Source organism: Triturus cristatus, chromosome 1_2 (genome assembly GCF_964204655.1).
Source record: "Triturus cristatus chromosome 1_2, aTriCri1.1, whole genome shotgun sequence".
In the NCBI taxonomy this organism is placed as follows: Eukaryota; Metazoa; Chordata; class Amphibia; order Caudata; family Salamandridae; genus Triturus; species Triturus cristatus.
This window is the reverse complement of record NC_140580.1, coordinates 145,061,780-145,087,443: the sequence shown is the minus strand read 5'-3', so window position 1 is coordinate 145,087,443 and position 25,664 is coordinate 145,061,780. Positions and strand designations below refer to the sequence as shown.

Sequence of the window (25,664 nt, the reverse complement as noted above, 5' to 3'; positions counted from 1 at the left end):
CTTTTATATGCAGACGATATTCTTATCCTTGATTTAACTCCTAAAGGTTTAGCTAATCGTCTGCAGGCTTTACACCATTTTGCAGAGACCCACTTCATGAGGATAAATGCCACAAAAAGTAAAATTATGTGCATTACAGAGAGGAAAAAATCGAAATCTGAGAATTTTGGCTGGTCAGTCGGTGGTCAGAAATTGGAGGTGGTTAAAACATATACCTTTTTAGGAAAAATAATTTCTGCAAACCTGAGTGAGAAACCTCATATCGATAACAATTCTCGTAAAGCCCTGTCCCAAGGTAAAAGTTTGAGTGCTCTTTATTCCGCCACAGGGAGAAGACACTTTGCTTGTTTACTCGAGGTTTATAGGGCAAAAATTCCATCAACCCTCCTGTATGGAATAGAAGTGGTCGATCTAAAGCATTGGGGTTTTCTACAGACGGTCGAAGGAAAATTATTAAGGTCTATAACCTCTCTTAATTCTGCTTGTTCTGTAGCTTCCTGCAGACTTGAGTTTGGTCTCCGTAGCAGTTGGGTGCAGGGCCTATCTGCCTTAGTACGATGGGTTGCCAGCCTCGCTAGAGGTGAAATGGGGTCTCTGAGATCCCTTCTCAAGGGGGAATTGTTGGGAAGTTTTAGAGAGTACTCTCAAATTGTTAAAAATTTCAGAAAGGCTGTGGCTCTTCTTGAATTAGATGAGAGCACTATTTTTGTTATCTCTCCCTCCCAGCTAAAATCTCTTCTGAAACAGGCTTCCTGGACTCTTTGTTTTATGTTGGACAAAAAGTCCATGGTAGCTAAGAAAGGAGGTGTTCTTCTGACTAATACATACCTAAGGAAGTTTGTCCAACCCTATGTCATTTGGAATTTACCTCATGGTATTCGGAGATTTTGGTTCCTCTTGAGGCAGGATCTATTGCCACTTAATACTCTTTTGGCAAAATGGTATGGGTCCTCTCCTTTATGCAACTTATGTAATATGTCTGCACAGGATCGTAATCATGTATTGTTTATATGTCCGGCATTGCGTCCACTTCGCTTAAAGTGGTTAAGATCAACATGTTTGCAATTGGGTATCCTGGATATGAACTCTTTTTTGCAGGCTTTAGATAGTCCTCCAAATGAAATGTTTTGCTTCAATATTTTTAACTTTTTTAAAGGTTTTTTAGCTATTTATTGATGAAATATGGAGGTCTGTGTCGTAGTCTGTCTTTTTCAGCGGAGAGTGTTGTAATTGTTATTTTATTCTTTGGGAATATGTATTTGTATTTGTGTATTTTGTTTATGTAGCCCTCTTCGGAGTGCCAAAACATAATAAATAAAATTGAAATTGCAAATTGAAATTACTAAATTATAAAGGTATCATGGTGTGATTATCAGAAATTGGCGGGGTGGGGAGAGGATTGAGGAATATCTGGAGTCCCTTCCTCTTTGACACAGACTCTCAGCCAGGATATAAACAACAAAAGAAGCTAGTGACGGCCCATTACAGACTGACTGCTGCTCATGTGTTTTTCACTTAAAACAAAGCACTGTTAACTGCATGATGCTTCTCTTGGCCAGAGCCTGGCTCTCCTGCTGGAATCAATTCCACCCCTCCCACCCCCATGGCCCATTCCCCAGTTTGAAGCTCTTTGTCTTTGTGCAGTCACTGTAAGTGAAGGGAGCCAAGAGGTAAAGTTGCCTGACGCTCTGGACTGTGGTGTATGTTGTTGTGGGCAGAAGCAAAACGTGAATGACAATTGAATAGACAAGTGGAAGAAGCCAGCTGACCACTGTCCCCTCTATGTATGTACATTATGTATGATTTTCTGGGAAACGCCATAGTCTAGCAGCTGTCTCAAAGGCCAAACCTAAATAAAATGGAGAGACTAGATGTGTTATAAGTGCAGAATCTGTTCCTATATCGCAACATTTAGGGAGTGGCCTATTTAGCGCAGAGTGCAGAAAATATGGATCGATGAAGGGCACATTGTGCTGTACAAGGATTAGAAGCAATGTAGTCATTAGAAAGTGGAGCAAACTCAGGTGGCAGCGTTGGAGGAAGGGTGTGAGACTAATGAAAATAGCAACCATGGTCTTGCTAGCCATTTCCCAAGGTGCAAAGACGTGGATTTGTATGAAGACGAAAGATCATACTCTCACACTGTCGCTTCGCTCACCGTGCACTCACATGGGCACTCCTGCCACCCACACAGCGCAGAGGGTTAATGTTCCTGCTACAAAGAACGTGTACCAGGCAGATCACAGAACTGAGTGTGAGTAAACTATGAGTAGCACTATAAAAATGAAATGTTTGTCAGAAAGGTGATATAGAGAGATGAGGTGCACTGTTGGTGAGTGGTAGTGAGGGAATTCGTGGAGTAGGGGGAAATGGGTGAGGGGTGCTAAAAAGACTGTTGCACCATGTGCGACCAGTGCTAGGGCCAGCCCTGGCTAGGAGTGTTAGCCCCCCTCCCCCCAAAGTTTGGGTCTAGTTGCGCCCCTGTCCTACACATAAGGGTTCCTGGCTTCAAAAAGAATCTCTGTTCCACCCCAACCAGCGGTGTAGCAGGGGCGCCATGTGTGCTAATGGAAGCATGGAAAATGGTCTAGTGGGCCACTGATAGCGGCTTCCTTAGACATGACGCACAATGTGCAGGTCGTTGTGGCAGCTGCTGTGGTCTGATTGGACAGTTATAAAATGCTGAGTCTTTTAGACAGATCCTTGGTTTTGTGAGGCCGGGAGGGCCGGGACATGCAGGGCATGAGTCTTCTCAGCCCTACTGACCTTACACGGGCGCTGGCCTTTTCGTTAAGCCTGCCATGCACTCGCTGAGTCATCCATCACTCACAGAACAGGTTCCATATCCTCAGATTGTGCGCAGAGAGGCAGTGCAGCAGCTGCTGGTAAGAACTGGAGTGAAATAAAATGTTTTCCGAGGTTCCTGGTAATAACTTGCAAATCAAATATGTTTGAGCATATGAAGTTACAGCTGGCTCCCAGCAGTGCTGTTAAACACGAAATAAGGACGGGTCAGCAACAACTTGCTACACTGGCAGCAGTGCTTGTAGACTGTCTTCTGCATTAAATATGTAATGCAGAGGGCGGTCGGTCCTGGCATCATTACAGCTCTATTCTCAAGAAAAAAACATCTTCATTTCAAACATTAAGCCGCATGGCGTTCCGTCCATCCTGATTTGCTAATTTACTGTCATATTAGCACACCTTAACTTGTAGATGCCCATGCACGCTTGCATATGTTTATTTGTATGTATACAATATTGGATTCGAGTGTTTGTAAACTGGATGCATATCCTAGATACATCCCTTTGAATAAAACCATTTAAACCAGGCCTTGATAGCATAGGAAGTGTGGCGAACTGATACAAAATAACTTAACACAAACCTTGCAATGCATTATGGAACTTGTAGTGTTTAATAATAATGATGAACAATAATAGCTTTTTGGAAAAATCGCTTTAAGGGAAATGTTTTTGAATCTGTTTGCACACAGACTATGGTTTAAAAAAATCTAAAACAATCTAATGGATCCTCTTAGATATAGAGCTAAAACCAGGTGGTCTGCTTCATAGTTACTCTGAAGCAGGGTGTGAGCCGGGGGTGTCATCCTTTGTGGTGAGTCGGAAAGCAGTGGGACAGTGGGCTACTAAGCATGCTATCATACCCATTTCTTGCATTTATAAAAAGCAAGCATTTGCAGAGGTAATAGATCTGCCTTTGTATTAGGGGAAGAGTTTTTCAACTTTGGGTGTGTTGCCATCAGTTGCTCCAGAAATAAAATCCCTTAAAGAAGCAGGATCTTGGGTTATAACAGAATCAACAGAATGAAACCAGAGTCAGCTCCTTTGGTGAACAGACTGTCTTGGTAGAGATTTAAGCCATAATCAAAGAACTGAAAAGGACCAGTCCTGAGAGAATCCTAACAGTTACCTGGTACCCTCGATTCTTCTGTTTTTACTCTTATATAGGAAATTAATCAAAATGACTGAGAATTGCCTATCCTAATACAGTTTTAATCGTTCGACAGGCAACTCTTCATATGTCTACACATTCAACAACAAAGTTGTAAAAGGATCTCCGGATTAAACCTCACTGCACTACTATGGTGATGGTGGATCATGTCGCCTAGAGTGAGTGAGGGGATCAGTCCCTTTTTTGTGTGCAAAATTACATTCAAAGGTGAATAGAACCAATTAATCAAAAACCGGGCCCTTAGTGAATAAAATACTTTTAGTAGTTGGTAACAACATGTCCAGCATTCCTAGCAGCAAGCCCTCCAGTCTTATAGTGTTGGTTCATTGCTTTGAAAAGGCATCAGAAGAGGAGATTTGGACAGTAAATTGTGAAATTAAAAACATACACAGAAAACTGTTGCATAACTTTGATAAAAGACCGGTATTTTCATTGCACCTTTAAGATGCCCTGGGTGTTCCCGCAGTTTGACTTTGTGAACAAATTAAGCTATAAATCCAATGAAATTGTATAATGACTGCAAAGCAAACAAATGAATGCCCAATGGTAATTAATGAATAGCACTATGCCTTTAGGACAGACAGATGCATCCAAACAGCACACACTTCCTAAACAAAAAACAAATAAATCTGCAATTGAAATTTCACTTTGTCAACAAAGTAAAAGCATCAAAAGCACACACACTGCCTCTCAATTGCATGTTTTGTCAGATTTGCAAAAGTAGCACTTAATGCCCATCACCAGAACATAATATGAACACAAATTAGACAATTTAACCATCCACAAAATGCCATGGCCTTTATGGTTAGCAAATCTAAACAGTAGCAAAACATTAAAAAACACATGGCCGCAGTGGCTGAAGAGGGCTCATCCAAAACGCACAGCCTCGTGGTATTTCTTCTTACTGAGCTATTTTGAAGTAAGAGTTGATTACTTGAGCTCCTCAAGACAGCTAAGAGTATCTTCAGCCACATCTTATAACTTACCCCTGAATATCCATTGCATGTGAGGCACAGCATAAACCACGGTCTTGCCTTTTTCTCTCTAGAAGAATGGACACAAGGAAAAACATAGAAAGCCATAAATGATGGTGACTGGCTAGAAAAGCAAAGGGGATGGTTCACAAACTAAAATAGTTGAAGAAGTAGGTAGCATTTGAGGATGCCAAAAACTAAATAGAAACGAAAAAAAGAGAATGCGCACAGGCCCTTAAGAGCTTTAAAGAATTTATGGCGAACTGACAATATATCTGTGCAGCAGCTGCTGGAAAGAATGGTTGTGAAATGAAAACGCCAAATTATCTTTGAATGGCTCCAAATCAAATGCATCTGAGCAAATGAAGGTAAAGATTGCCATCGGCTAGTAAACGTAGAATACAGCACATATTTTCACCGGCGTAAGCGTTGTTTGTCAATTTTAATAGTGGTGGTCTTGAGGCAAAGGGGAGAATTGGAAGGAGCAGACTGGGGGGGGGGGGAGGGGGTTGGGAGGGGGGACGTCCCCCATACAGATCCAAAAATCATTTCTTAGTGGAAGGGAATAAAACATGAGAAACGTGATATACAAAATTAATTGAAAAATGTAAGAATTACTAACAAAATATGTAAGCAAAATTACTTCGAACCTTTTCAGGACACTTCTTAAATACTTGTTTGTTCCCTTGCCTATTTTTGATCCCATGTCTTTCTGAACTAATGGTAACTCTTACTATTTTCAACTGTAAAGCGGTCCACTGCGCATGTGGCTAGTACACACGATTTAAACGCAGTTAATGCATGCACCGTGACCTTTGAACAATGTTTTAATAAATGATGAAGAAAAGATAAGCTAGTTTCCAATTTTATTTTGGAATTGCAGATTGCCTATTTGCTGTTTATTGAAATTATTTTAATTTTTGGACTGGCATGGCAACAGGCAAGCTTTTTGTATATAAAGGTACCTTTTATTGCCTTGAGCACACCATTAAGGCATACACGTTTGTACCACTGTTTTACATTTAGATTTGGAGTTTAATCTTGTGACAAATAGACTTTAAATTCTCATACAGCATATAGTTGCTGGTTGCCCTATTTCCCCTTCTAGTAGTAGTCAAAGAGGATGTTCTGATTAGTGACAGTGGAAGAGCAGAGGTCCACATCATGTCACCAAGTTCTCCTCTAATCCAAATGTGCCCCCTTTCTTGTGGCCATTTACTTATCTCATATCCTTTTGCTGGCAAATGCTATATTGATTCAATCTACATTCTTGTTGTGGACCAGGGTCAAAACGGACTCGATAATTCTCGCCTCGGTACCTACTCTAACCAGGAACACACTCGGCAACTCTGGGCATTAAGCTTGCCTCATCTCTACAACGGCCCCCCACAGACGCCGGGGATGCCTGGTTTCACCTTGGAGATCCCCAGAAAGGGACCATCTCACAGGGATAGCCAGGACGGGTTACCCAGCGGTCTATAGCGCCGGGACACTTCCGAGTAGCTGTGCGCTGAATAAATTAAAATAACATAACATAACATTCTTTCTACACTGACGTCCACCAAATGTATTCACCTCCACGTCTCCAATATCAGAAGGGCAAGAGTCTTGCGCATCTGCTGGACCCATATCATCTTACCATGCACTTTCAGCTCAGTGCTGCAATGATAAGGTCTTTTTCTAGATGAGGGTTCTTTCATATATTACCCAGAGCATAATGTAATTTTCATAGACACTCAAATCACTCGGATCTCTGGTAGACCTGATTATCCTAGAGCCCTTTATGCAGATAATTTCAAATACTAACATAACTGCCTCTAAAATGCCCTCAGTTCCACCACCAGACCTGTGACTCCTTGCTCCACTGGCAAGAAACCAGTTCAATGTCCTTCGCCTCACATACAGATACCTTGCCAACGCGGCCATTGCCTGTGTTAAAGTTTTTTTCTAAATGTACAATTTTGGGTGACAAATCATTTTTGGGGAATACTAATATTTTTATGATGATTCTAGTTGTATAAAGGAAATATTAATATTGCTCTTGAAACGATATTGATTAAATGCTTAGAAGTGTGTTAATATAGTTTAGTTCTGCCACATTTTTGCAGAGACACCATTTTATTCAAATGGATGCTGTTTTGTTATTCTGATCAATTTGCTCGTTCTCATTACCCCTCCCAATCAATGTCCCCCTGCAGGCCTTCTCTCCACACAGTCTTTGCAAAACACAGGACACTGTGATGTAACTGGTTATTTTCCTTTGAGTGCACGTATTGTGACTATACCTTGCTTCTTGTACTTAAAGTACGAAATTTACAAAGTCCTTCCATTGGAAGTTCTGGTGTGGACGTGTTGGCATACACTGGTGTATGGGTCTTTGCTGGCAATTTCTGACTATGCACTCTATATCTGAGCCTTTGTGGCATTTTGTTTCATTTCTCTGTAACGCTGAATTTTAAACTTCTGTCTCACCTATTCGTGCATATATTACGGGCTCTGCTCTTCCGCTGCGCGGGAGCGCGCGGGAGGGCGCCGGGAGAAGCCCGGGACAAGGGCGGGACCGTCTGTGGCCGTCAGGGGCCAAAGGAGGCCGGGCTGGGCCACCCAACTGACGAGTAGGACTCGAGATCTGTTTCTTGTAATTCGTTGTTCTCGGGACTCCATTGATCCATTATATTGTGTGCCCCACTGTGTTTATGTACTCGTAAAACCTACCAATAATGTCTCACATGTTAAATACTACCAGCTTACCACCTCCCCATTCTGAGGGTGGTACGACCATTCTAGGCCCCTTGGACAAATTCTTTTCCAATCGTTCCAATCAAGATATAGACAAAGAGATCTCACTGGCGGAGAAACGTGCAGACCGTAGGCTGTCCATTGAGCTTCTTAAAAGCTCTATGGAAAAAAGGTTGCCGCAAGCCTATCCGGCATTGGTAACCCCTCTGTCCTCTATAACTTTGCCTGGGGTGATTGAAATACAAAACACTTCTCCCTCTATTTTGGAGATTGAGGACGGCCCACTACAAAGATTGGACAATGCCACTCTGTCCACATCTTTACCTTTAGACCCCATTGTTCATTCATCTACAGTGAAAACCATAATTAAAACTAGTATGTCAGGCCTAAAACCATGTGTAAAAAGGAAAAGGATTACTGCCCCAAGGAAACTCCATCCTTCCAAACCCCCTAACAAGGTAAGAAAAGTGGTAAAAAAACCTTTATTTACACAAAAGGCACACAGTGGGGTAAGTGGAAGTGGCGACTTACTAAATGAGGGGGACAATGTAGTTATAGAGAGTTCTAATCCACTATTTAGTGATCCCCAGGGGAACGGGTTGGCTGCGAACATTCCTCCAATAGACTCATTGATACCTGAGCTGGAGAAATTACTAAGGTTGCTTCTGACACCCATAGAGGCCAAAGTAAATAAGCTAATGGATCGATTAGACCACTTTGAGCAGGCCACCTTGGATAATTTTTTCCATACTAAGTCACTAATTAAATTACAGCCCAAGATAACTGAGTCTAGTAGGGCTGAGGAAATTTCAGAAAAAGTACAAAATCTGCCTGTTGTTGTAACACTCCCCCAAGCAGGCTGCACTATAAGTAAGACCCAGGCAAAGGGACCAAGTCAACCGCTTATTTCACCAGAGCAGGTCTGTCCGAGCACTAGTGCAAGGGAAAAAGCATCTAAGGTCCAACACCTTATGGTAAAGGACAAGAATAAGACGGGCCTACAAAACAGCAACATTGTTGCAAGTAACCATCGGCCAATGCCAAGTATTTCCAATCCAAACATAAATATTGGAGCAGAGGGCCTTAATGGCCCCAGGACAACTAAAGCTTTATCCTCAAACCCTCAGCAAAAATCAAATAGCCCTAACCCTTGTCCTAGTGCCCCGGTTAATAGACCACCACCGACTTATTTGGAGAAACAACCCCGAAAGATTCCTCCTGTGAATCTTACCCCGGATTCCCACCCTTTCGTGGCGGTTCTCACTAATGTTCCACCTCTTTTAGTCGGTCAAGGAGAAAACTTCCAGATGCTCAAAAATAAAGTAATGCACTGGTTGAAGGAAAATAGACCACTCCCGGGGGGGCTGGACGGGTTGATAATAGGGGTAAGGAGGATCGACTGGATTGGGTACACCAGTAAAAACTTGGGGGGTGACTGTATTATCATCAATTTTCAAGACCCCAGGGTGGCTGGTTGGATTACAAGGCAGGGCTGGGGTATAAGTAGTGGTGGAATTGGTATCGTGGATCTTTCTTTTTTCTACCCAAGACAAACATGCTTACTAAAAGGTGGGCCCATGAATCTAAATAGTTCCACCAATCCTCCGTTGGTAATGATTGCACCCTCACCCTCTACCCTACTGCAATGGCAACCCCAAAATATTGGTTCAAATTATAATAGTCTGGAAGGCACTGAATGTTTGAACTGGGGATATTGACCAAAGTTTAACATAAGGGGATGCCTTCCACACCAGAAGCCAATTTGGGTCCCCGAAACCCCGGAAATGACTACTGATGCTGTGTTGAAGGTAATAGAAGGCGATGAAAATGTTGCATCTGTAGAGGAAATTACCGGGGATTTAATGCAAAACATGAGTGGTGAGGTGTTAATGGAACAGAATACTGTGGACAATGCTCACAATTTGGGAGATGAGGATGATGGACAATTGAGTCCCATGGGATTGCCCATTTCTGATATAATGGGTAGTGATAGCCCTGCTATGGAAAGCTTTGTATCTTGGAACGTTGCAGGATTGGGGAGTAAGTTGATGTTACAATCGTGGGCCGACTTTATTAACGGGTTTGAACTGTGTTTCTTCCAGGAGACTTGGGCCTGTGATCCTATTTACCTCCAAGGCTATCTAAATTTTTCAATCCCGGCATGTCGAGGTCCTAGGGGTAGACCCAAAGGAGGCCTCACAGTTTGGATTAGACAGAGTTTCGGACTTACTGTGAAAATGTGGGACTTGGGCTGCAGAGATATTCAAATGCTACGAATTTCCTCAGTAGAGTGGGGTGTGATAGATTTATATAATGTCTATGCCAGAGGTTGTAATAACGGGAGTTCCCCCACTTTAGAGGCTCTATTTAATTTTCTGCAATCAAAGTCCCTTGGAAACAGAATAGTAATAGCTGGGGATTTAAATAGGACTTTTGAGCCTCTAGACAGTACCGAAAACCCATTAGGACAGGAAGAGGACAAACTATGGGGTGTTCCCTCCCTGAATCTTGCCCCTGTCAAACGTTGGTCAAAAGATATTCTTTCCTTAAATGCTATGTGTTTAGAATATGGGATGCGTGCCCTCAATGGTAGAACAAAGGGAGATAAGGAAGGTATGTGCACATATGATAATGGTCATAATAGAAGCAGGATAGACTACGTTATTTGTAGTCTTAATCTTTGGCAGGGGGTTTGTGACATGGAAGTTAAGGGCAGGATAGAAAGTGATCACAACCCCCTCTGTGTGACCCACACTTGGTGGAAGCACACTCAGCCTTATCTACATGCTAGTAATGGGTTGCTCCCAGACATGGCGAATAATATGCGTAGATTGAAATGGCCCTCGGTATTGGCGAATGCAGCCTCCATGGATTTTATTGGGTCTGAAGTGGACAAAGCAATTGTTTCCATGGAATTAGCTAGTGCAACACTGCCAGGATCTAGGGCGATCACTGAAATCCATAACAATCTTTTCGCCACCCTAAAACCATATTTTATGAGAACATGTAAGGGTAATCGCACAGCTTCCTCTAAACCAGCAGGGTGGTTTAACAAACAGTGCAGGGCAGCCAGATTAACACTGGGTAATGCTATTAGAAGCAGGGACAGTGTAGCAATCAAAATTGCCAGGAAGCAATACAATACTAGCATTTTCTTGGCCAAAAAAGACTGGGATGAGAAGCATTGGGAGGAACTGAAGGAGGCTTCTGGAGCAAAGGATTCCAGGCTTTTCTGGAAGATAGTAAAGTGGGGCAGAGGCGGTACCCCAAACAAACCGGATAATAATGTTGCTGAATCCGATTGGGTGAATTACTTTAGGCCCCAATATGCTGAAACAAAGGAGGGGGGTGGTGGGGATGTAATCTTGGCTGTATTTCCTAAGGATGATCTGTTTTCCTCCAAGGAAGTTGAATTTGTAATTAGCTCCGTTCAAGGGGGTAGGGCCCCGGGATTAGACGGGATACCCTCGGACGTTTTTAAAAATGATAAAGATAGGTGGGGCAGATATGTGCTCCTATTGGGGAACGCAATTGCAAAGGGTGCGCAAGTCCCGGAACAGTGGAGGGGAGCTATCATTATACCCGTCCACAAAAAAGGAGATCGATCCCTTCCAGCTAACTACAGGCCCATAAGTTTGATTGCCACCGTCCAAAAAGTAATTGGGAAGATGGTGGTAAACAAACTTATGGACTGGGTGGACGAAAATGATTCTCTTTCCCCTTTTCAGGCAGGCTTTCGAAGGGCTACCAGTACCATCGACCAGGTGTTTCGCTTCACTATGCTACGGTGGGGGACGGTTCTTCTTGGTGGGGGCAGCCTGTATGTCGCTTTTGTCGACCTGCGGGCTGCCTTCGACCTAGTCCCAAGGGGTAAGCTCTGGGCAGTGTTAAGTAAGATAGGCATTCCCGCAGAATTGCTTACTTTGGTTATGAGGTTGCACGAATGCAATTTTGCCAAAGTACAGTGGGGGTCAAATGGCCAATCCTCTACTGACTTCCCTGTGGAGCGTGGGGTGCGCCAAGGTTGTGCAATGGCGCCCTTGCTCTTCACATTATATATCAATGGGATAGTCAGCAGGATGCAGGACGCTAGTGTGGATGCGCCTTCGTTGGCGGGCATCAGGGTTCCGATCCTGATGTTCGCTGACGACACTTTGATAATATCCAAAACCCCAGCTGGATTGCAACGGGCCCTGAATGTTTTTGATGACTTTTGCCAGGAGCATGGCCTGGAAGTAAACATAGGCAAGACCAAGCTGATGGCTTTCTCCCAAGGACAGAAGCCTCGCCCTAGGATACACTTGAATAATATCGGGCTTGAGGTCGTAAGGGAGTTCACCTACTTAGGGGTACAAATCGCAAGTAATTATGGTTGGTCCCACCACATAGAAAAGGCGGTCCTGAAACATCAGCAAATATCGGGGGCCTTACGGGTGGAGCACAATAGATCCAAAACAAAACCCATAAAACCTGTCCTCGCTGTATACGATGCTAAGGCAATAGGATCGGCCTTATATGGGGCGGAGCTGTTTGGCTTTGACAACTTAACCTCATTACAGATAGCTGAGAACTGGTTTCTTAGGGGCATTACGGGATTGCCCCAGAGTACACCATTAATCCCCCTTAGTCTTGACCTGGGAAGAAGATCGGTAACCGACCGAGCCAGACTGCGTCCCATCTTATACTGGAGGCGACTTTGGTCCACCCCTGAAATTAGGCATTATGGGGAAGGCTTCCTGGCAATAATCAAGAGTGATACATTCCATAAAATATCATGGCTAAAAAACCTAAGGGTATTGCTAGGCGAACTAGGTCTTTCCAACCTTTGGGACAATCCGTCGGGGGAAGTGTTCCCAAGCAAAAATATACTTAAAGCACTATATTGGGAATGGATAGATGAGAGGCTTTGGAGAAGGGTTAAATCTGACTCAATGGGAGGTCGCTTTTTGGAAAGTAAAATGTGTCCTGCTTTAGAAAATTACTGGGACAGTATAACTGTTCCTATGGACAGAAAGTTGTTTTTCCAATTAAGATCTGGTTCCCTCCCGTTGAGAGATCTAACAGGCAGGTGGAAGAGTTTGAACACCCGGTGCTGCCCAGCATGCGGCGCAACTAAGGAAAGTGTGGGACACTTCCTATTTGCTTGTAAGGCTTATGCCTCCCCAAGAAGGGTCTGGTTAACCCCTATCTGCAAGAACCTTGGGACATCCAGTGCGGCTGAGGCACAGAGAATTATTTGCACTACTTCTGAGGAGCCTATTGTTATGGGAATAGCAAAGTACCTGGGGTGGGCTTGGTCCATTAGACGGAGAGCCCTTTCTGTTTCTCCTAATGTTTCTTGATTATGTTTTATTTGTATAATGTTTTGTTTTACAATGATTAAGCTTGCGCAACTGTTTTAATGTATTGAATGAAATGCCCTGATTAAGTGTGATGTTTTTATAATATGCATGTTGTGCTTTTATGAGTTTATAACTCGAATAAAGCCTTCTACTACTACTACTACTACTAATAATATCCTTTAACTTTTCTTCAATCTAGAAGTCCTTTATTGAGTGGTTCCAGTTACTTTTTACTCTGCTAAATTTTGGTGGGCTTAATGCTGAGGAGGGTGGTGAGTCTTATAGCAAGATCAATGGTGCTGGAGCTGAAGCACTAAGGTACATTTTTGGGCGATCTATAATATTTGGGTGCATTAGAATATTGGGGTTAAGCTCTCACACTTGTCACTACACAAAAATCACCCTTAGATCATTCAGCTGTAGAAATGTTATCAGCCCAAAAGACCGAACATTCTTGGTGCGAGACTCAGTACTCCAGGAGCATCCTCTACATCAGAGCCTTGTCCAACATGCGCACCTTGAAGAACACTTGCGCATCCTTCTTTTTCCACCTGAAAGGAGCCATCAACTACCACAACACCTAGTTGAAAACCAGTCTTCAGATTACTCAGATGGTGGTGTGCACAATAACCCTATCCAATAACAAATAAGAGAAAAAGATTCTTGCCTATTATTTTCCATGAGTTTTATTTGGGGCCCTTGGGCTGGGTCTTAGGTGTCATTGGTCTCAGCATTTCTCATCGTCTGCCACTCTTCAATTGTGGCTTGGTTTCCATGTAAAGTATATTTTAGTGGATTTTCAAGTGATTGGTATAAACTTTATTCCTGAGCCCAGCCATGCTAAGATATCTTCTGTTTTTCCCATCATGTAGTTGTCCTTTGCACACTTACAACCCCAGCGATTTTAATACCTTTTAGGCATTTTTTTTACTGTCTCGCTAATATCCATCCTTTGCTTTTTGATTAGCGGTGCTGCCTGTCTGGTTTGCCATCATTTTTGCTGTCCTTCGAGTGCCTGAGACCTATCCTTTCTTTGAATTTCAGGCCTACAATGGTTGAACATCGAAGCACCTCTTCACCTGCACAAAGACCTGCGTGGCAAAGTGGTAGTGCTGGACTTCTTCACCTACTGCTGCATTAACTGCATGCATCTGCTGCCTGACCTGCACGCGCTGGAGCACCAGTACTCCGACAAAGGTATGTGTGCCTTCGCCGGCTCAAAATAGCAACCTCTGGCATGGCCACTCGGCCAGGAGCCTAGTCACTTGTCTTCTGTGCGCACTCAGCTCTGGCAAGGCTTCAGGTCTCTTTGAAATGCTCCCCTAATCTACAGGACTGCTTGTTCTCTCCCAGCACTTCCAAATGGTTTGGATTGAGCTGACATTCCTTCTGCGTCACTTTGGGCGTCACATTAGGAAGAGCTCTGCTCAGAATGTCCCACATAGGCTGTATCTGCTCTCCAGGCCGCATACTGTACGAAATATGCGGGTGGTCTGCTGATGTCACAGGGCACCTCTTGCTATAAGCCTGCTTGTTATTTAATGGTGTTGGGTGGTTAGATTTGCTAAGCGTCTTTTTCTGTAGACTGGCGTTGCTGCTTTAAATGAAGACTCTTTTCTGTTTCAAGGGTGTATGTGAGATCTACTGTGATGTCATTCGTGTGCGACATTCAAATCCAACTCCCTTTCTGTGCCTGTACAAGCGCCCGCTTCGAGGTTAAGCTCTTTGTGGCCACTCTTTGGAGCTGCGCTGCACCTTACCAGTGTATTCGGTTATTTATGAATTTATTAATCCACATGCACGTTCAAAGAACCCATTGGAAATTGCTTCCAATAAAGGGGTGAAATGTTATAAAAAATAAATAGTACTCTCCTAGTATTTGAATCTAATTGTAATGGTACATAGCAAACATTTTATTTACTATTTCACCCGCTTCCTGTGATTTCATGACTGCAGACGTCCGTTTTACAGTTTTTGAATAGTTTGTTACTTCATGTGTTTCTGGAAAAGGTATTTTTTGTGCAGAACTTCACCTCAAAACCAAGCGGAGCTCTCCTGCTGTGTAATAGAGGTTGGACTTTTATTAGCAATGTTCTTTTCCATATAGTCTCACAAGATGGCGAAAGGGTAAGTCACTCTAGGCCGGATTCACAAAGTGGCTTCATTTTCGCTCGGAAATGTACATGTAAAATGGCACCAGAGACATGGAAAAACATGGAAGTGCACGCATTTATTTAATAGCCCATCTTCCCTCTTGTGGGTTTTGGTGGTTCTACGGTAAGATCCCTGCCCAAGGAGGGAAACACTAAGAAACCCCAGAGGATGTGGGCATTGGCAAACCTTTGCTAGGAACATTTCCACCATTTAAACAATCAATGAGTAAATTCCATTCCTTGGTTGGAATGGAGAAGGAACTCCCCTATGGTTGATAAGGGGCCTAGGGAAAGGGGTTTCTCCATCAGAACAAATTCTTTCCCCAGGGACTGAAATAACATTTTGAAAAGCAAATGCATATGTGTAGCATATCTGTGTATGAGGAAGTGGCCACGCATGGGAGTAACATGGAATTCATGAAGAATTCGATAACTTCTCCAGTGAAACTGAAATTGTTGCAGATTTTGGGAGGAGCCTTGGTATCCTTTGGACACTCCAAGGCCGTCAGAAACGTATTCCAATCCTGGGTGTACGCCTACGGGAGTAAATGTCCCAGTTTCTTGTCTGGATCTGTTCCTCTGTAAGAACCACACTATTCTCGCCATGAACCTGTAGCGTTTTTCTCGCTAAAAGTATCCGGTAGGGGAGTTGCTGCTGCACTCAGGTTAGTTGCACATACCAACACTTACCTTTAATCTCCAGGTAAGGAAAACTGCATGAAGTATGTCCTTTGATAGAGCACCAATAGATGTCAACTTAATGAAGCTGTGCAAAATCCTGGATAGCCTCCTCAACTTCAAACCCACCTCCTATACCATCCAAGGTGCCCCGTTCTCTCAAGATGTGTTTAATCCTTCTAAGTCTCCTCTCACATAGAAACAGCGGCCCGCACCGATAACCCAATTCACATACAGCTAAGGCTGGGAAATATCAGACAACTTGTTTGAATACAAAGATGGAATGCAAAGGATTTAACACGTAAAGGGGTCTTTTTAGTCTCTTGCAGTTCCTGTGAACTTCAACTCTGCCCCCTTCATTTAAAGATAATTTGGTCCTATCATGAGGAGCAGTCCCCGCGTGAGCTCTCACATCATGGTTTGCACCTCGATTTCATGGTTGTGTAGCTTGGAGCGCAATTGTGTCTGTGGGAAAACGGCATGAACTGATAGTAGAGCAAGGGGATACATCAACAATGAAACATTACAAATGCAATACATGTTGGTCATTCCAATTGTGTACTTCACATGGGGAGCACCAGATAAGATAAAATAACTGGGCAGTGGAAGCCTCTCCATGTGGCGAGGTGGGCTAGGCCTCACCTGGGTTTTTCTCCACCGCTCTGAAGGTTTGAAAGTGTGCTTCACCATTGCACAGACATTGCTGTAGAGCTACAGACTCTTGCACTGATGGGAGAAATAAAAATCAAACCTGCTATCGAAGGGCCCTGCTCTAATATATTCCATACGACGAGGGGCATTGTTAGACCTGAGGAAACTGATCACTGCACTAATACCAAGGTTCACACGTTATTGCCAGGAGGTCGCATACAGTCAAATACTTATAGCCAAGGCCTGACAGAGGGTGATTGTTTAAGATTGTTATCATGGAATGTTGCAGCTGTTAAGTCCAAAGTGTCGGATCCAGAGTGGGGTACATTTGTTGATTCAAATCATAGTATATTTCTACAAGAAACTTGCACCACTAACCTAGTACTTCGTCCTGGTTTCTTGACATTTAATGCAGTCCCCTCCCCGGCTGGATGTCTATCTGGAGTTCTCCTGATCTGGATAAGCCTGGACTTATTTCCAGAGGTAAAAACAATCCCCACTAACTCGAGAGATCTATTGGCCCTGCAAATTTAAATTACCACCCAAATAGGTACTAGATGTATAGCTCTGGTGAGCATATACATTAGATCAGTTCCCTCTAATGCACAATCCCCGACTGTAATTAGACTTGAAGACCTGATGGGTCAGCTCCACCCTACCGCGCTAAAAATTGTAGCTGGAGACAGCAACAGCAATATCCCGACAAAGGCTGGGAGTACTTTTTCAGAAATGTCTCCCCAACGAGAGTATAAGAAGGCAACAAAAACATCCGAAGTGTGTGCCCAACTATTAGATTTGACTATTTCTTATGGTTTGAGAATTGTTAATGGCAACACAGAATCTGATTGTCCACCTCGCTTCACTATTAAAAGAGGCCTTATCACCTCCAGGTTTGATTATATATTACTGGACAATGAGTTATGGCCCGACTTAATTGATATGCAGGTTGTCCCTTGATCAGATAGCGATCGTCAAGCATTAGATAAAGGCCAGGTATCATTAAGGCCAGGCACAGCTATAAAACTCTATAACTTAAAGCCAAAAGGGAATGGGAGGAGAATCAATGGTTGACTATTGCTGGAACATTAGAGAAGGGAGACCTTAAACGTTTCTGGAAATTGCTTTCAGTTAACCAGGCTACTGGTAATAATCTAGACCCAACAATTAAACCTGACACCTGGTTTACCCATTTCAGCAGCCTGTATAGTGGTATATATCCACAAAGCAATGCAATGAGCCTTCCCTTGGCGGGACCCATGGCTATGCCCCAATGCAATATGAGAGGGAAAATCCTGCTACAGGCGAAGCTCAGCTTACCTTTACCCTATCAGAAACCTACCAAGCAGTGAAACTAACAAAACAAGCATTTGCAATGCAATAGGTCTCGCATTGATGCGAGTTTGAGCTATTGGCATTGCAAATAACAATGCCTTTTATTTTTGTTTTCTTTTTAAAAGCATAAATAAAAGGCATTGTTATTTACAATACCAATAGCTTAAACTCGCGTAACTGTGAGACCTATTGCATTGCAAATGCTTGTTATTATGATAGTGAAGACTCTTTTGGTGAAAGGTGCACACACTAAACATGAAAGGGACTGTCCTGCTTGGGGGAGGGGTCTGCTTCTACACTGGAAACGGTGCTTCCAGAGTTTTTATAATCTGATCACAAGACGCACTCCAAACAGCATAACTTGGAAGCACAGAATAAATAAATGTGGCACGTCTTTTATTACAAGAGGTGTATACATGAAGGGTTCTTTTGTGTTGAAGCAACACTATATGTGTTTGTGCAATCTACCTGGTTGTGGAGAGTACAGAGGAGGTCTGCATTAATAAAAAATTATGTGCTGGGCAACCCATAGTCCAGCCCGTCCTGCTTACAAGATAATTTTTAGGAAAGGAAAGGGGCAAACATGCAAAGGCACCAGGCCCGGCTGACGGATGGTATGGGCGGGGCCTCCTGGCAGGAGTGTGCAGAAGCAGCGGGGTGTTACACCAGAGCCACACTGCAGGAAAGCAAATCTAAGGCCTCAAAGTTGACAATTACATGTGTACTTTAATGGGTGGCTATATGAGAAGATCTCTGGACACTGGAATTTAAAAACGTAATTATGTAGAGCATAAGCAATAAAAGGCAACCGACGAAATACGATGGGGCAGACATTAAGCTCAGGCACATCAGGGAATAGTGAGACACTCGGTGATGACTAGACGGCCAATCTTTTGAGAAAGCCCGTCATAAAGGTGCCCTCCTTATGTTCTCAAAGTGCTATTTGTGTAAATAAAATCAACAAATATGGTCCTACTTGAAGGGCAATGCTCGGGCTTTCTACACCAATCCCATTCCTGGTATGGAAAAATCTCCTGGGAATAGGGTTCGGGGGTGCTCGGAGGGAGGAGAAAAAGTAGTCAGTGGAGGCGAAAGTAGCCGATGTGCTCCCTGCAAAACAGCTCACGGTCGGTCAGCACGATCCAGAGTAGAGTTAAGCGATACTGTTACAAATAAAGAAAGTATTAGCATGCGTCTGCCAGTTCATGTTAGACACCAAAACACGAGCACGCCTGGAAACAGTAACATTGAATGAAAGATGCACACACGCGATGACACCGAAAAGAAAAAGCATAATTTTGGCTCCGAACCGATGCACATGGAGCTGTTTACACAGGCAAAACAAAAGTCGTTAAGTTTGCATGCAATCGGGTTCCGCCATATGCTCGTTACTAATAACCAATATGCTCAAAAGAGAGGGTCGTCTCGCTAGCCCCACCGAGTTGGAGTGCGTGGCACGACCAGTGTGTTTGAAAGTGCTGACGGCGTGGGGCTCCCGCCCCTGGCACTGAAGGCGAGCCTCGTAACGCTCACAAGCTCAGAGAAGTAAACAACCTGCTGCTAGGAGCACCGCATCTCCTTTGCATAGGTGAGCGGTGCCGGGGGCGCCGGTTCCACCCGCCGCACACTGGAAGTCTGCCATACGACGCACATAAACAGTGCCACCCCCTTCAAGCATGTCTCGCACTCCCAACCCAAAGACACGCAAACCACAAACCTGCTGAAGGAAAGCGCCGGTCTGGCGCAGGTGGGTGTGCAGCGGTGATCACGGCCGCACCCCTCGCGGGGTCATGTTGCATTCTCCTTCCAGGAGGGCAGGAAGCTCCCACATCAGATGTCACTGACCCTGTAATACGCCCTCAACTCCACAGGATTTCAGACAAGAAGCTCGGTTATGGGGGAACCACGCAGCGCAGGGGTAGACTTGAGATAGGAAGAGCCCGAGGGAGGCGTTACGAGCTCCCGGGCCAAGGCTGCCCTGCCCCACCGTGCAGAGTGCCAGCTGCTGCCAGAGCTTGCAAGAGGCGGCCAGAATTAGGCAGTGGGAGGGAACTTTTAGCAGCAGGTACAGTGCGAGGCCGCTGCTCGCTCCCTAGGCCAGGGGAGAGAGAAGGCGGGACATGCACCCGTCTTTGGGCAATTGCGTGCTGTCTTTCTTAGAAAGATGCACACAAAGGCCAATAGCGTATAAAAAGCACATGCACGAGCGTTGCTGCGAGATGAAAAGCCTTACTAGAAGACTCGCAGAGCAGCGCGTGCGCGCTGGCTCAAGCGAGACCTAAAAAGGTAAGGCCCCAGAAATGGATGGTGTCCCTGGTGACCTTTTTCATTCCCAACCTGATATCTGGTGTCCATATTTGATTGCCCTATTTAACAGCATGTTAAAAGGCAATTCAATTACTTCAACATGGCACGGTGCCGTCATAGTACCTATTCACAAAAAAGGTGACAGAACAAACCCCTCCACTACAGACCCATAAGCCTGCTAGATAGTACACAAAAAATATTCTGCAGACAGGTTCTCTTCAAATTGAATGAATGGGTAGATATCCTCGATGAGGTGCAAGCAGGGTTCAGAACAAAGGTCAGCACATTGGACCAGGTCCTCCGCTTCAAGGTGATAACCTGAAAATATGTCACCTTGAAGCGTGACCATCTAAATGTTGTCTTCATCTACCTGAGAGCGGCATTCGACCTGGTGCCAAGAAGAACCCCATGGGAAGTACTGGAGGGGTATGGTATTCCCCTGGACTTACTAAGAATATTGATAGAGCTCCACGCCACCACCTATGCAAAGGTTAGATGGAACAATGTAGGTGATCTGACGGAAAGGATAAAGATTAATCAAGGAGTCAGGCAAGGGAGTGTCCTCGCCCCATCACTCTTTAGTTTATATATTAATGGTGCAGCAAGGAAGCTGAAGGAATGCACAAATGATGCCCCTAAACTAACTGGTGTGCTTACCCCTATTCTGATGTTTGCTGATGACACCTTGTTGTTTTCTCGCACACCTATGGGCCTGCAAACAGGATTGAGGGCTTTTGATATTTCCTGTAAGGATAAAGGACTTGAATTAAATCCTTCCAAATCTAAGGTTATGTTCATAAACCCCCACAAAAAATACAGAGGAAACATGATTATTGAGGGACTTCCTTTAGAAAAAGTGTCCCATTTCGACTATCTTGAGGTGAGGCTCAGCGATAGCCAAACATTGGGTCAGCAGTTGCAAAAAAGTAAAGTCATACTCCAACAGAAAGCCTCTGCAATAGGGAGAAAATACAGGGCCACATCGGGAGGTGCGATGTCCCCTGTTCTTACGCTATATAGAGCAGCAGTGGTACCATCGGCAAAATATGGAGCCGAGATATGGGGCCATGCTAATCCGATGTCCCTAACTAAGATTTAAAATAAGTTTATTAAGGGCTTATTTAAACTCCTCCCAAGCTCGCCCATTACCCCACTACGACTAGACCTAGCACTTAACCCTATACACCAACAGTCCTAATAAAACCATTGTTATTTTGGATCAGATTATGGTCTACGCAAGAATTAGGAACCTTAGGGATTTCATTAGAGACCTAAGAGGTTTTGACAGGTCACTGTACACTCCATGGCTGAAGAATATTAAAGAAACATCACACAGTATAGGCATGGATGAATTATGGACATCCCCTGAGTCGATTGTCAAAGGTGATGCACGAAAAGCAAAACAGTTACATTGGGAGGCAGTCTTGATCCAAACGTGGGAATCCTACCCAGATAGCAGCTTCACAGGCCAGTTCTTGAATCATAAGAGTGTCCCAGACCTTGAACCCTACATGGACTGAATGAATCCCTTCCAGTCCAAACGTTTATATGTTCAGTTTAGATGTGGGCTTTTACCCCTTAGAATTCACACTTCGAAATGGACTAATGTGCCTTCTCATCCTATATTTTGTCCTAACTGCCCTACTATCGAAGAATCGTAGGTCCATTTTATGTTTTTCTGCCCTTTATATGGGTTTGCTCGAAAGGAAATGGCTCATAGCTGTATGCAAACTCATGGGCCTTAGACATTATTGGGAAGCCATGAGACTCTTCAAGAGTGACACTAGTGAACAACTAGCCTTTGCAGTATCTCGATACCTGAATTGTGCGTGGAAATTAAGAAAGAAGGCTATAGATAATTACTCACTATGATAGTCAGATTGTCGAGCAAAACTTAAATAGGCTGTCTAGTGACCTCTTTTTTTTTTCTTTACACCCAGGACATTGATAGATACCATATTTTTATTAATTGTTTTTAGATTGACATATAAACATGTTTTATACGTAATTATATGATATCTTTTCTTTTTAGACTGTTTGTTATACAAGAGGATATATTCTCATTTTATAAGGAAATAGAATTTTCAAATAGCAACGATATGGCTATGATCGATTTCATTAATAATGATTCGTTAGCTGCTATTTCTCCTTTGTAAGGATTGTTTTATCTGTATTTCACCATGTGCAATAATTCTGTATGTATGATGATTTTTGTATTAATCTTATTTATGTAAACAATTTATGGCTTGGTTGCCGAAATAAAAGATATCTAATTTAAAAATCAAACCACACAGCATTTCCAGCAGAGCGCTCTCCAGCCGTATCTAGTTGGTTCGTTGCTATGACGAGGAGCCAGAAGATAACTGCGGTCCACGTTCTGCCCATCATATACTAGCCATTTGTACTGGTTAGAGCACTAATGCACCAGCACTGCATCTGCAGCTATTGACAGCGGATAGATCTCTCTGCCTTTGTCATTGTGAACGTCAGTGACCTTTGGCACAGCTGACCACAAGATGTTGTTTAATCACTTTCAAGGTCTTCTTGTTAATGCAGATATCGACCCCATGAATGCTTCTTCATTACCGGGTGTCACCTGGGACATTCGACATTGAGATACTGTGGGAGCCGGTGCTACCAGCCATTTTGTTTTATATTTGGATCTGGCGAGATCGTATTGGGTATGGAAATGAACAGACTGTATTCAAATACATCCATTGAGATAATTATGTTTTCTTGTCTCGTGCTTGATGAGTTCAGACCATAGTTAGGTCAATGTTTCTATGGTTTAATGGTAGTTCGGTTATCCACTGTGTACTTTGAGCACAGTCCTACACAGTCAGCCAGCTTGCAGCTGCATTGGTGTTGAGATGCATTTATATTTTAAAGGGGCCGCCCAGTGTGGAGAAAAGAAGAGTTATTTCCCCGCAGTTTTGTATTATAAAGGGGATATCCGGTACGACACAGTTTCAATAAAGAAATAGGTTTATTCTATAAAAACAGCATAGATCAGACAGTCCCTTGCTGGCCAGGGTCAAACTGACCACTAAAGAACGTTCACTCCCGTACAAACTTGTGGAATTTCACAGCCGTGAGATTCCACTATGCAGATTTTGCAAGACACAATTAATTAAAGTCCAATACAACGTGTTGCATCTCTAACTGTCATCTACAACAGGCATTATAGAATGTTTCTTTGGCTGATGATGTCTACTGGGGTTTTGAGACGTACTGTGACATCATTCGTCAGATGGTCCTGCTCTGTTCTTCAAGGCATGGTTGCTTCCAGGGCTCAAGTCCTAAAAAAGGAATTGGGGGGACTCACCCAACTTAGGCAGAATATGTGGGACATCATTGCACGTGACATCACCGCAAGTGACAAAAGCAAAAAGAACAGATGACGGACGGAATGCTGAACAATGCAAACATTCACCCCAGTCACAGATTTGGTTTAATCCACCCTTTTTTTGTTCACCACTCCACCCCAGTTTGGCCCAGCCATGTGCAAATCAATCTTGACCCTGCTCCTCATGGGAACGGTTCTGCCTGGCAGCCAAGCCAGGTCCTCCCTGGACCACAAACAGTATCCTGGGACCGGTTTTGGGGTATCACCCCTCATCAGTCAGGCTAGCTTGAATCCAGTGGCACAGTGAGCACAGGACCCACGTCTGGCTGATGAGGGGTGATACCCCGAAACCGGTCTGAGGATGCTTTTTCCGGTCTATTGAGGACCTGGCCTGGCAGTTTGGGCTGAACTGTTCCCATGGGGAGCTGGGTCAAGACTGATTTGCATATGGCTGGGTCCTAATTGGAATGGCATGGTGAGCAAAAAAAATATGGATTTAGTCCCAGATCACTGTACTGGGGTGAATGTATGACATTGTTCAGCATTCCGTCCATCAATTGTTCTTTTTGCATTTGTCAGCCCGAGTGGGACAGGTATGCCCAGACTTGTGTCCCGTGCTCATCATGCCACTGGAGGCAAGCTAGTCTGGCTGATGAAGGGTGATACCCCGAAACTGGTCTCAGGACGTTTGTTTCCAGTCAAGGGAGGACCTGGCCTAGCCGTTCGGGCTGGACTGTTCCCATAGGGGGCAGGGTCAAGACTGATTTACATATGGCTGGGTCCAAACTGGAATTACATGGTGAGCAAATAAACTATGCTTTTTTGCCCAGATCTCTGTACTTGGGGGGTGAATGTTTGGCATTGTTCAGCATCCCGTCCATCAATTGTTCTTTTTGCATTCATCACCGCATGTGACATCACAGGAAGTGACATCACCACATATGACATCACAGGAAGTGACATCACCACATATGGCATCACAGGAAGTGACACAACATAAAGTGACACCACAGGAAGTGACATCAGATCTTAAGACCTCTCATATGTTTAGCAGGTCTATCATGGGAACAGGTGAGTGTATTACAATATTTAACAAATTGGATTTTGCACTGGGGTTGTGCCAACATACTGATGCAACCCTGACGCAAAATCAGGGCATCAACTTATACATTTATGTTTTTCAAATGGCAGTAAATCTGTTCTGCTTATTTGGTTGCAATGTCTGTATTTTAAAATATTTTATGGGGTTAAGGCACCTGCTGCAGAAATCTTTGTGTGCCAGCGAAATCTCAGGTAATAATAATAATAAGATAACTCTGCGGAATAACGTTTTTGCTGAAGAGGTTCTATGTTTTGCCTGCTTTTGAGTTTAAGTAGCATAGAAGGCTAATATGTCTCCTGCAAAGCACATTATGCAACACACAGATGACAGATTTGTATTATATGTAAATGGGTAAGTGGGTTACTTCTTTTAAGGCAGAGATCCTTTTGTTACTTGCAGTTCATAAATTGTAATCCTTCTAATTTAGCATAGTGAGGTATAAAGGACATGTGGCTTCTACACCTTGTAACCCTCACTGTCTTATGTAACACATTATTTATATTGATGTACACACCAGTGCTTAATTTGAGCCGGTAGTTTCCGGTGCTCAGCACCGACACTTAATCATCAACACTGGCACTTTTCAGGAGCACAGTTAAGGACACATTCATTTATGGAAAGCATGGGTAGGTTAAGTGATTTGCCCAGAATCACAGGATGCTGAGCGAGCTTGGTTCTCCAGCTCCAAAGTTGGCAGCTCTGGACATTACACCACATCCTCTGCCCACTTTCCTGGTTCGTGGTTGGTTCTGTTTTAGGCAGCGCTAACAGCAGAAATGGGCTGGTACAAGTAGCTGCCTCCTGACGAGTGCCCTGGCACTTATGTTTTTTGCAAATTAACCACTGGTAGATACATATGATTGATTGTCAATGTATAATCTGTACATGTGATGTAAAGTGCTCTGACACCCTGTATTGGGATGAGTTTTGGTAAAGCGCTATAAAATAAATAAAATAGTGGTATTTAAATTATTTGTGTAAATATTGAGGTGACCAATCCATCTAACATTCTTACCGTGTAGGCATATCTCTTATATACAGGGACTAAACAAAGTCAAAAGCATTTCT

General features: G+C 43.6%; 1 protein-coding gene across 1 annotated transcript in view; it reads left to right on the top strand.

Annotated features, from left to right (window-relative positions):
* NHLRC2 (NHL repeat containing 2) overlaps positions 1–25,664 on the top strand; it is an 867,133-nt gene that overhangs the window by 83,225 nt on the left and 758,244 nt on the right. Inside the window, exon 2 of the mRNA XM_085603309.1 lies at positions 14,072–14,224. Coding sequence (XP_085459435.1) covers positions 14,072–14,224 — 153 coding nt within the window. The remainder of the gene's footprint in view (positions 1–14,071; positions 14,225–25,664) is intronic.